The sequence below is a fragment of the Dermacentor variabilis genome, unplaced genomic scaffold, assembly GCF_050947875.1.
Source record: "Dermacentor variabilis isolate Ectoservices unplaced genomic scaffold, ASM5094787v1 scaffold_13, whole genome shotgun sequence".
In the NCBI taxonomy this organism is placed as follows: Eukaryota; Metazoa; Arthropoda; class Arachnida; order Ixodida; family Ixodidae; genus Dermacentor; species Dermacentor variabilis.
Window position 1 is genome coordinate 22,330,647 of NW_027460291.1, and position 12,823 is coordinate 22,343,469.

The following is a 12,823-nucleotide window of genomic DNA, read 5'->3' on the forward strand; positions in this document are numbered from 1 at the left end:
AACAGGAAACCACAAAAGCACGTAGCTATTGTCGTAGAAATAATGTAACACTTCAGAAAACACAAATCGCAGGAACATTGGCTTGATAAACAAAATAATTATTTCTCACAGCTATGTCCAAACTTGTCGTCAGCCTCCTACCAATGCTGGCATATAATCGCAATCGCGCTCACTTATCACTGTTTCCAGCATGCTTCCAGCGAACGACTATATACTCACTGCCAATAAAAAAATTTGTATAAAAAATGTTCCACCGCGTTTTTCACCTCACCACTGCATGACTAGATGCTCTGACCAGTAAGCTTTCCACTGCAATAAAAAATGGGTACCCTAAAAATTGGCTGTCAGTCCCCGAGGTGTGAACAGACACTTAAATATCTATGACATCACATCAAGCTGGCATGGAGGTGCCAACTATCTTTTGGATTTGTGTCTTATACCAACTGCAAGAGTGGCTTTTTGTTTATGGCATTGTGGAAGGGCAATTCAATAATACAGGTCAGGTTATCTTTTTTTGTAGGGAGCATTCACGGCAGTCGCATTTTGCATCTCAATGCTATACCCTGCTGCTGCAAGGCCAGCAGCAACAAAATTTCACTCTGGCGGTTAGAAATGAGCAGTGTGCACTATTGAAGCAACCTTGGCAAAGCTGAAGGACAGCATGCAAGGCCGTGCCATGAACAGTTTCATGCAACAATTTACCACAGTGGCGCAATAAAGCTGCAAGTAAGGCAATGAATGATGGATATGCCAAAACTCCATCCTTCTGGCTTCAAATGACTTTGCGAATTGATCATCTTCAACAAAATACAGTTAAACCTCGATATAACAAACTTCAATATAACACATTCTCGGTATAAATAAGTATTTAACTTTTGATAACTTTTTGTCCATAGAACACACGGTATTTAGAACCTCAATATAATGAAGTTTATTCATACACAATTTAAATATATACCTAAATTTCACTGTCGCTGCGAAGGAGTACCGAGACAACAAATGTAAACTTCTGCAGATGCACCTCTCAAATTGTGCGCTTCACAACCAAAAGCGATTGTTGAAGGGGAGCAGTGTCATGTTCTGTATAAAGTCCCAGTGCAATAAGATCCCATCGCGCCCTGTGCGCTGTGTTTTTGGTGTGAATGAAAGCTTGCGAGGGTGAGCCGAAAAAGATGGTGGCTTGATGAGCACTGTATTCCCATGTGAGCAAGGGGAAAGGAGGAGGGGAGCGAGCTCATGGTTGAAACGATCAAGTGCATGCGAGAAAGAGGGAGTGGGACAGGAGGGAGTGCAGGTTACCGTGCGCTTTCTTTTTTAGCGCCGCCATAGTTCCACATGGTTGTCAGCGTGGCTGAACGCACACACAGCCTGCACACCCTGTATTAGAGGTAACCTGCCACATGTGCAAAAAGTAGGTGTGCCGAGATGGCTTATTTCTGGTCCTGACGCCAAGAAACCCCCAACTGAATGTAACCAGATAATTGATAAACTTGTGAACTGGTCCCTGTTGAACGCATTTAGAATGATTTCCTTAAAAACAAAAGTTATGTTTTCTTCATGCCAGAAACAAGGCAGTGAGAACAGAACATGTCATTAAATGTGGTGATGATGAAATTGAAATTGTTGAGAAACATACGTTGATTGGTGTAACATATTCTTTGAGTCTTATGTGGCACTCAAATATTTCACAGCTGTGTAAAAGCCTGGAGCCAGTCAGTGGCGCAATGTCACGGCACCGTGGGTTTCTTCCTTTAAATGTTAAAATTTAAATATATCATGCATTGTTCATTTCTCAAATTAATTACTGTAGCTTGGTCTGGCTAACAACAACAAAATCAAACATACAAAGTGTTCTGGCAATGCAAAAAAAAAGTTTTTCAACATACTGCCTTTCTCGAATATCATGAATCTACTGTGACCGCTTTTCAAAAATGTAGCATAATTAACATAAACAAGATGTACGACTATAAACGAGAAGGAAAAGGGTTAACCGAGGGGCCCGATTTTTATTAGTCATATCATAAGAAGCCGACAAACACTGACACCAAGGACAACGTAGGGGAAATTACTCGTGCTTAATAAATGAAATTCAAATATTAAGCATTCATTTATATTCATTTATTAAGCAGAAGTAATTTCCCCTACATTGTCCTTGGTGTCAGTGTTTGGTGGCTTCTTATGATATGTACAGGGTGTCTACCAAGTTGACATTTCCAAATTCCCCGAGTTTTCCAGGTTTACCCTGAGTGCCTTTGCAATTTAAAATTCCCTGAGTGATGCAGAACTATGTTTTATGTCAAGACGAGCTGAAACCATATCGTCCAATGCTAATAATATAATATAATATTTGGGGTTTTACGTGCCAAAACCACTTTCTGATTATGAGGCACGCCGTAGTGGAGGACTCCGGAAATTTTGACCACCTGGGGTTCTTTAACGTGCACCTAAATCTAAGCACACGGGTGTTTTCGCATTTCGCCCCCATCGAAATGCGGCCGCCGTGGCCGGGATTCGATCCCGCGACCTCGTGCTCAGCAGCCCAACACCATAGCCACTGAGCAACCACGGCGGGTATCGTCCAATGCTGTCACTCTCTAGTAAGCATATGAAAAAAATTATAAAAGAAACTACTTAATTCAATTTGAATACTAAGGAGTAGTGTTCGTGTTATTCAAAAAGAGAATAGAAGGGAGGGGTTAGTAAAATGCACAGCATATAAAATGTCTTCGAAAAAAATTGCAAACCGAGTCAGACATTCTCAAATACGAATAAAAAGGAGATGCATACAGAAGCAAATATTTTAAAATATGAGCTATTTCTATCAAATGATAGCAAGCTCAGTGGTATGAGGCCCGAACTTTGTCACAATTGAGATTCTCTCTCAACAGCTCTAAGTCAACTTCAACTATCCTAGTATACTCTCAACCCACGCACAACGCCTCAGTGTTGCATTTCACTGCTGTAAAGAGTTTGTTTTGGTTTGGATGAGGGACACCTGCATCTTGGCATCAGCCAACACTTTGTTTTTTTAGAGCTCCTTCAAAACAGCGGCAGCACGCTTCCTTTCCCATTCATTCCTCAATGCGTAAGTCCTTTCTGTTCTTGTCCTCATTTTGCCCCTCGTTAGCACCACGGACCATTTGAAGCATCTTCTTGGTCAGCTGCACAGTCCACGTCCGATTTTTCGAACTCCTTAGGGGCCGTGAAAATGTCAGAAAAATCGGCCAGTTGGAAAAAATAAATGCATGTCATTTACTGCCCTTAAGGGCTCAAACCGCCACAGGTACATTCGAAAATGCTCTGAAGGCCTGTCGGTACACGTATTAGGCGTATCGGTGCTCGTACCATGACAGGAAATACCAGGTGCATGCGTGCGTAACTAACCTTTTGAGGGTCAATGACGTAAATATACGGCGCCGTGAACGAACTCCAAAATGGTCGATGCCGTATATTTACGGCGCCGTCTGTATATTTAAAAAGCGTGCCAATTTCCTAACTTTTTCTTTTCTGTCATGTGCTGCCACTATGTGGCAATATAGGGAATTTTTTTCGTGTGCCTCCCTCTCTCACTTTTTGTTGCATGGTTTGTTTTAGCGCTAGATTGCTCCCGCGTATCGATATACCACCGCTCGCGCATTGGCGGGCGGGCGGGCGGGCGGCGGCTTGGGTTTTGTTCCGCGGGCGGTTTTGGCTTCTTGTGCTTGCAAAACTGATGGCTATTTCATTACTAATTGCTAAAAGGGCGACTGCTTGTTTCTCGCTTGTTTAGTGCTCACAGGGGTGCGCATAGGAAGGATGCCGCCGTGCATGCGTTTCCGTTGCTTTTGTTGCTTCCGTTGCGTTGCTTTTGACCAGCAGCGAATTCTTTCAATAAAAAACACAGCACCCAACGGCAAGAAGCTTCACAGCGAACGTAGAAGCAGCTATAGGTCTAGCGTTGCCGCAGTGGTGGCTACGGCTGCTAGCGGATCTGCGTGCGAGAGCGCCGGTTCGAGGCGGCAAGGTAATCAATGGCAGCGGTGGTGGCTTTGAATAATGCTGTTTTGGACCTGCGGTCACGGCAAAACATTTGGAAAATCGGATGGCGAAGAGTTCTTGCGCCCAAAATTTCAGACGTTTTGATACATTGACTCTACGGCGTACGTGGTGATGCCGCGAAGCCGTCCAAATTATTGGGAATCTGGAAAGTCGGTCATTGACTGTACACTGGCAACTCCTCCAGCCGACGACAGGATGTCACAGACGATTCATTACGACTCCTGTCTGTTACTCGAGCCAGCATCACCGCGGCTTTCGACCCTTTCAATAAAATTACAGCTAATTTTCCCTGATAGAGGCACAAATTTCCTGAGTTTACCCTGAGTTTTTCCAGACTACTCAAAATCCCTGAGAATTCCCAGTTTTCCCGGTTCGTAGACACTCTGTATGTAAGACTATCGTGTTCTATCCTCTTTTTATTATTCAAGTCAAATTGTTGGGCAGTTTTTGGAAAGAATGGCAGCCTTACGTGAACATAGGCCTCTTATAAATATGCACAGCATAGACACGTGGTGTCTATGCTGTGCTGTGTACATTTTTGTACACACTACAAATGCTACAGCACCAATGTTCCTTCAAACCTAAATAAATACAAGCAAACATAGTACACGTCGAAACCTCAATTGCAAGCACTTTTTGTGAAAATGCTGTATGTTAATTATACAGTCAAATCTCGATATAACGAACTTAAGGGGACCGTGGTAAATTGTTCGTTGTTCTGAAAGATTGTTATGGTGAAGGCCCCAAAATTAACTATTCTGCCTATCAACCCATCAGTTGATAAGTTGTCGCCATATGGGCAATCCATGAAAATGTCGATGGTGGCTCTCGGCAAACGCTGTTGCTATTTTCCATGTATATATATATATATATATATATATATATATATATATATATATATATATATATATATATATATATATATATATATATATATATATATATATATAAGTATATAAGTATAGTAAGATGATGTGCGCAAAACAAATGCTGATGCGGAGAAAACTACCCACAAAATGTAGCTCCATGTCCATGCCTCCAAAGTGCAACGCTTCTTGCTTTTTTGTTTTTCTAATTCCTTTCCGTGGACACCGCAAGTGTCTTGCTTGAGGCGGGCACCTGAACTATGCCAAAGTGCAAGCGTGTGTAAACGACACCGTCCGGAAAGTGCGAAGTGCGACAGACCGTGTGGCATCCCCGTGAGTCCAGAGGTTACGTTTCAAAGCGCACGTAGGTAGTACCGCCGCAGAAAGAAGCGTGAAAGAAAGAGGCACGCGCAGAAAGAAGGGTGAAAGAAGGAAGAGACGCGCCTCCATTGCTAGGCAACACTTTTCCGGGCGGAGCATGTGCTCACAAAATCTGATGCATTGTTGCCTACGCTCACCCGCATTCTTTTTTCTCTCGGGCACCGTCTCAGGTTTCCCGAATCCACGCGCCACGACGCAACATCCGCTCTCTGCGCATTGTCATCTGCTAGGCTACCGTTTCGGCTGCCGTGAAGGATACACGGAAATCTAAGGGCCCCCAGATTTCGGAATATTAGTTCGCAGTACTGAGGCATTGTTAAGATCACAGGGAAACTGAATAATGATTGTTATTCTGAAAATTTCGGCAGTCTGAAGTTCGTAGTATTGAAATATTTTTACATTGAAACTATAAGAAGTCAGCAGGGAATTTCTGAAGAGTTTGTTAATCTGAAAAGTTCGTTAATGTGGTGTTTGTGGTAACAAGGTTTCACTTAACTTGTATCTGTTTTTTATGCTTCGGTTTCATATTCTTGCTTTATTTCAATTTTTTACTGATGCTGACTCTGTTAGCAGCACATTTACATTACTATATCAGCTTCTGTTTGCATTTGCTTCTTGCTTTGCTGCTTGTAACAGCTACCTAGGCCTTTTTCAAGCTGTCTTACAGCTTTTAGTCCAGGTAGCCATGCAGTGCTACCTGGTGAATAAAATGAATGAATGAATGATATTGGAGGTTGCATAATCTCAAGTTTCAGACACATGTTGAAGCGAGAGGCAGACAAAGCACTCGCTCTGCGCTGCCAGTGCTTTCCATGATAACGTTGTCCCACTGCAGGTGACGCTGTCAGCGGAAGGGACCGGGTGTGCCGATATGAAGATATTGTCAGATTGTAGTGACGATAAAGAACACAGTAGCAAAACTGTGACTGACAAAACTAACTCTTTATCAGGCGAACTTGTGCCCCTAAATGCAAGTGATATTCAAACCACAAGGATAGCGGCGACCAATGCCGGCGATCGCGAAAATCTTATCTGCGGGACAAGCATGTCAGCTTTTATATATGACTCGTTGAAGGTTCCAACTTAATCGCTGATGCCCACATGCCTTCCAGAAAGCGCTACACAGTTTGTGTCACGTCACGCATGCAACCAGATTACACAAATTCGGTGACAACGGATAGAACTATCAATAACATTCAAGAAACTTCCTATACATGCAAGTGCGCCCTGCGCTGAGTGATAACGTTTATAATTTGTTAGCCAATGAAAAGCTGTCACAGAAGAAAGATAAATAAGTACATGCATTGCCGACACAGCATGAAACCACATCTTTCGTCGCCAACTCTCAAATTCAACAAATTTCACCTTTTTGTCAATCTAATTTGCTTTTTCCAATTGCCTGATAATTTTGAAAATATTGCGGCCCCTTCCGTGTAAGAAAAATCCATCGGTGATTGTACTTATTTGCACAAAAGGTTCAATTTCAATATAATGAAGCAAATTGCTGATTTGGCCAACTTGGCTATATTGAGGTTTGATAGTATTGCATTATAAATTTGCGATGATTATGCATGTGTGTCTTGCTGAGTGTAGAAAACTATGAATGCCTCACAAAGAAAGATAAGGAAATAACGGCCAAAAGAATGTGTCAAGCGCAAAGACCAGACCCATGGTATAGCTGAACAATTAATTGTAGCACCAGAGTAAGAGAGAGATAATTTTTGCTGCAAACTCTATGCATGCTACCTTCAATGTTCAGGATTTTGTGTAATTTCTGGCAAGTGGTGGTAGTGGCGGCATTTCTTGGGCATCCAAAATGTCTACTTTTGCAAGCTTTTCGCGACGCATCCACTCATATTCTAAACACGAAATTTTGTACACAGGCTGCTCTACATCTGAAGCAAGGCTTTTTACACAGTCCAAAATTCTTTTACAGCCAGCCTTTTCACATACTAAAATAATAGACTTACGTTACTTCCACTCCAATTAATTTGATTAGGACCCAAGGTGCCGGCCGCCACCCATGCGAGCCCAAACTTTTGCCGTTTATATCCTAAAATTGGCTTTCCCCAGGTAATTCCAACTTGACCAATCAGCATGCATGTGCCCGACTCCTATGGTGTCAACAATAATGAGCCCCTTAGTCTATCTTGGCGGACAGTGGAACACACCTCATCTCCAGTTGAAAATGCCAACTGCCCTCAGAACAATAAGGGCAGCTCACAATGACAATATTTATCCACCCAATGTGGTGGCTTTGACATTGCGCTGCCACGCCAGTGGGCACAGGATCAAATTTTTGCTATGGCAGCCACCTTCCAATGGGGGCAAAATGCAAAAACGCCCCTGTACCATGCATTGGGTGCACATTAAAAGAATCTAAGGTGGTCAAAATTATTCCAGAGTCCCCCACTATGGCATGCCTCATAATCATGTTGTGGTGTTGGCACCTAAAACCCAAAAATGTTAATCAATTATTCATCCAATTCTAACATGTACCTTTTTTTATTAAAGGGACACTGAAGGTAAACACTAAGTCAAGCTAAAGTGATAGGTTAGTGCTCGAGAATCTCTCAGGTGTCAATATTATCGTGAACAGAACCTTACTAGTCGAGAAATTGAGCTAAATGCAGGACATGACTAGAGACTCTCTCGGGACATTCAAGCACTTGCCCGATGACGAAAGCACCGCACAGTTAAATTCTGTCACTAGTACTCAAGTACTCATCGCAAAAAACATCCTTGTATTGTATTATAAGATTAAATAAAATGCTACTTGTCCAGTTCTATTTCATTTTTAGAAAACAAGAACTCATTGAAATTACCATTGACAATGACGCGGGCGGTCGAAAGGTTTTGTTTCCGCTCGACTCTGCGCCACCCACGCTCTCGTGTTTCACTACTTTCCTGATCGCGTAGTGTTGTGCTGGTTTTGCTGGCTCGCAAAACTTGCACAAACTGCAAGTAGCAGAGAACTCAACTTCTGTGTGATGTCGCGGGGTGTGCAACGGTCCACGGCACTTGACGAAAAAGCAGCTGCAGCAGCGAATCCACCTCTTTCTTGGCTCGATACCACCATCTGTCGAGCGCTGTTTTACTCACGGACGGCAGCAAAGGAGTGGTGATGTTGCATACACCATCACCACTCCCCCAGTTGGGTGGCGGGAGAATTGAGTTTCGAAGAAGATATTTGGACCCTTCAGATGCAATTTCTTGTAAACTAAGTATTTTCCTGGCATGAAACAAGCATTGTCAAGTTTCTGGAATGGTATGTAAACAGTGCACGCCGATTCAGTATTTGCCTTTAGTGTCCCTTAAGAAAATTGGGCTAAGTATCACTTGCGTGGTGCCACCAAATACAAAACTAATAGCGTGTTCGTATGTTTTACTGCATAACACGGCTGTATTGCGGCAAAGGTGACCAAAAATCGTGCGGCAAAGCTGGCTTCAGGAAACCAGCTGCCATTGTGCATCACATGTTAGACTTTTGCCAATTTTTCTTGCTAAAAAACTAGTTATGCGTTAGATTTCTACTTTCAATGTCACTTCTACATTAGATTTCTACTTAGGACATGAAAGCAGGTGAGCGTTTCATTCGGGGGCATCATAATTGGATAAATACTGCCAAATGAATCAGCAGTATGTTTTCGAATTTTTTCTGGATCTTGTTAAATTTGACCTACTGGATAATTCTATCAATTTTGTCTGTCCCGTCAGGGTCGAGTTATTGGAAGTAAACTGAATAATCATCTTAGCTTTGCTCTCCGGTTATGTAGTTCGTGCTGTTCTTTTTACTTCTTTAAAATATGTCTCTTGTTGATTTCGCGTGTTCTTACTGTTGTTTCTATAGATTGTATGCCCTCCACTCCCCCCCAAATATAGTGCCCTCACTTGGACCCTTAGGGTAAACGAAATGAATGAAATGAAATGTCATGATAAAATTACAAAACCACCATACATGGGTACAATTTTGTTGTTATGCAATTGAAAACATTGGGCAAGCACCTCGAAATCATTGAAAGCACAAAGTACATTCAATTTGCACTACACCACCTTTCATGCAAGTGCAGGAAATACTGTGAACTCACGCTGCATGAAGCCTGCATTAGGTGAAAGAGCAGACGATACCATGTTGCACTATATGAGTTGATTGTAGACAGTTGCAGATGCTGAAAGCCAATTCTGGCAGTGTTTGTGCCACATGACTCTTGTCATGATGCCCAGCCAATTTCTCTTTCCTTCAACAATTTGAAAATTGCACACACACTTGCTTTAAAGGGACACTAAAGACTTCATTCTCTCAAATTTTAATGCAGTTTCCTCATACTACGCTTTATTGATGTACTGGAAATTCTGCAATAAAATTAATGCATAGCGAATAAAAAGCACTCGACTGGACTAAAGAAAAAGTTGGCAGTAGAAACCAACACACCTGAAGTACACAAAAACAAAACAATGAAAGAAGCCACCCCCAAGGTGCTTTGTCAACAAACGCACACGATAAAAAAAACTATGTAGTAGTGGCTGAACAAGTGCAACATCAGATTTCCATATAATAATATTAGTACAGTAGACTTCGGTTAATTCAACTCTGGTTAATTCGATCCCAGCTGAAGGTCCCAGCTGGCACCCATGGAACCAAACTTTTGTTATTTCGATCCTAAAATTGGCCTTAGGCGTATAATTCAAACTTTACCAGTCGGCACGCAAGTGCCTGACCCCTATGGTGACCCCAATAGCAACCCCTTCAGTGGCAGTGTGTGCCTTGGCATAGCTTAGGAGACCAGGAATGCGTTGAACACACATCATCTCTCATCGAAAGCGCCTATTTTCGGCCAGTAGCAGGAGGATTTTAAAGCAACAGCCATATCTCACAATGTCTGATTACGGTATTTACCAAATTTCAACTTCCGGATTTTTTTCTTTTCTTTTTTTTCAAGAGAATTGGCCAGCAAAATACCTGTATGGTACAATTGGACACGATCAAAAAACTGCCTACGCAGCATTTGTATACTTCACCGCATAACACTAATGTAGCAGCAAAGCTGACTACAAAAGCCATGCAGCGAAGATGGCTATTTTAGTAATTCTGGGGCTTTACGTGGCCAAAACCATCATATGATTATGAGGCATGTTGTAGTAGGGGACTCCGGATTAAGTTTGACCACCTGGGTTTCCTTAACTGTACCTAATGCACGGGCATTTTTGCATTTTGTCCCCATCGAAAGGCAGACAGTATAGCCGCATAGCTGAGATTTGATCCCACAGCCTCGTGCTTAGCAGCTCTTACGCCATAGCAACTACCAAACCACCACGGTGGGTATGACTGCAGGAAACCAGCCAACATGTCCAACACTATTAGACTCTTATCAATTTTTCAGATTTTTTTAGGAGCTTTAATTTCCTTTCTACATTGGTTTTCTACTTTGGACACACAGAAAGTGGCACCCAATTTGTCCGATGCATATTAAAATCAGGAAAATACTGCCAAATGAGTCAGCAGTTTGTTTTGGTGTCTTTTCTGTACCTTGCTCAATTTGATCCATCGGATAATTCACGAATTTCGTCGGTCCCATGAGGGTCGAATTAACGGAAGTCAACTGTATTATACCTGGTGAAAATATTCTGCGACAGTGCAGCGAAAGCTATGGAGCTGAAGCACACAGTTCTTTTACTGCGAAACTGCACGTAGTCTGCAAATATGAGCAACTGTAAGCTACGTACTGTAAAACAAACCATACCACTTATGTTTATTTTTTATTTAAGATTTCTTTCATAGCAAATAAAGAGATTTCTTAGGAAAAAACATTTCTGCTTCTTGCTGTTCCTAGTTTTCCGGTTTTCTGGTCTCCATGTCTGGTTTTCCTGGTCCTATAAACTGCCAGCAAAAGCACTAATTGGCTTAGTAACGCAAGAGCAGAAGCTCTGCACCTGCAGGCGAGTGCGCATAGCGTTGGCTGTGCTGCCACAGAAAGTTGTTGTCAGGTATACTATGCATGACTTTTTCCTCTCAAAATGTAAGCACTTGTGCTAGGGTGTAGGATTATCGAGCCTGTGGTACTGCTGTTGAGTTCCTAAAATTTGAAGGAAATAGCAGGAGGTCTGCACTGACTGCCGACAAGACCAGCTGTCATGAATGGTGAGAAAGCACACTACCTGGTGTGTTTCGAGCAGCACCAGCTCCTGGCCCATGGGGAGCAAGAGGTGGCCCCTGCCCAGCAGCCGTGGCTGGCCCGAGCCCCCCGATGAGCACTGGTAGCAGGCGTGCAGCACCTCGCCACCCTTGACCCCAGGCATGCTCACCAGAGTCACGTGCCACAACTCCTCGTCCAGCCTGCATGCACGTCGGGATTTCCTTGGCAAGGCGACTACAGCCTCCCTACTATAGTATGCTATGTCTATATACAACATTACTCGAGAATTCAAAAGAGACAGCACTGTCTTGTAAATGCTTTATGTTTGCTCTTTTAACTTCCTAAACACAGTAAACCAACTTGCCCAAGAATATGTCCCATCGAACTGCCATCTCAGTGCAAATGAATACAAAAAATTGAACAGACTTCTCCCAAGCATGCACTGAATAACATTGGAGAGATTGCCTGACCCTTCATTTGATTGTGTATTTTTTCCACTTTTCTTGAGGATAATTAGGGTGGCTGTGGAATGTTTCATAGATAGTATTTGCTGGGATATACAGGTATGCTTACAGTACTCCTTGACTCTGCAACACCTCCACGATTGCTGGTATATCTACTGAATCAAACATATTTTCTTAATCTATGAAAGCCACATGAAGAAGTTGGTTGCATTTCACAGAGTTCCCAATTACCTGGCTGTGATTAATTGTAGAATACCACTTTCTGAAGCTAGCCTATTCTCTTGGTTGACTAAACAAGTGTTGCCAGGATTATATAGGAAAAATTACCTTGGTGAATATTTTACACAATACTGAAAGCAAGCTAATGGACCCATAATTCTAAGTATAATGTGGGCGTTCTTCTAACTCTCTGGTACACCTGAAGCCTTGAGGCAATGCAAATAAAGGGCCACAAGCCTTTGAAGTAGAATATCTCCTCCATCATTGATTGAATCCTTGTTATTGCATCTTCTCCTGACGCTCTTCCCCCAGGACATGTCTTGCAAAGCCTTGGTTTCGTCCCACAGGCTGTTTTCGTTTGTTTCACTCACAAAATCTGATATATATCTGGTTTCTAATTTCTCAAAGGGTCAGCGCTAGACGCTCTCGTTTATTGCTCACAGCAGTGCAATTACATCTGTTCACAGGGTGCTGGTATATACAAACGATGCTGCCGTATACGAATTACACTGCCATGCCTGCGTATCTTTCCTTGAGACTCGTGAAAACTGACTTCTTCTCACTGGCAATGGGATGAAGGATTACTGCAAGTTCCTGACTCGTTTGGTTCTTCTGACTGGTGTACAACTATCAAGTTTTCTTCGCATACATGGTTCGATTATGCTATGGACATGTGCACCGGTTGTTATTCTGCAAGTGAGTCGAGCGGCGATTCTTTCTA

At 42.5% G+C, this 12,823-nt stretch overlaps 1 protein-coding gene across 10 annotated transcripts in view; it reads right to left on the reverse strand.

The window, feature by feature from the left end:
- Positions 1-12,823, reverse strand: part of LOC142566780 (uncharacterized) — a 217,358-nt gene that overhangs the window by 73,442 nt on the left and 131,093 nt on the right. For all 10 annotated transcript variants that reach the window (XR_012825127.1, XR_012825128.1, XM_075677667.1 and 7 more), the window contains exon 6: positions 11,442-11,619. Coding sequence is in view for 8 of the 10 variants with exons in the window: in XM_075677667.1 (XP_075533782.1) it covers positions 11,442-11,619 (178 nt within the window). In the remaining 2 variants the exon portion in view is untranslated. The remainder of the gene's footprint in view (positions 1-11,441; positions 11,620-12,823) is intronic.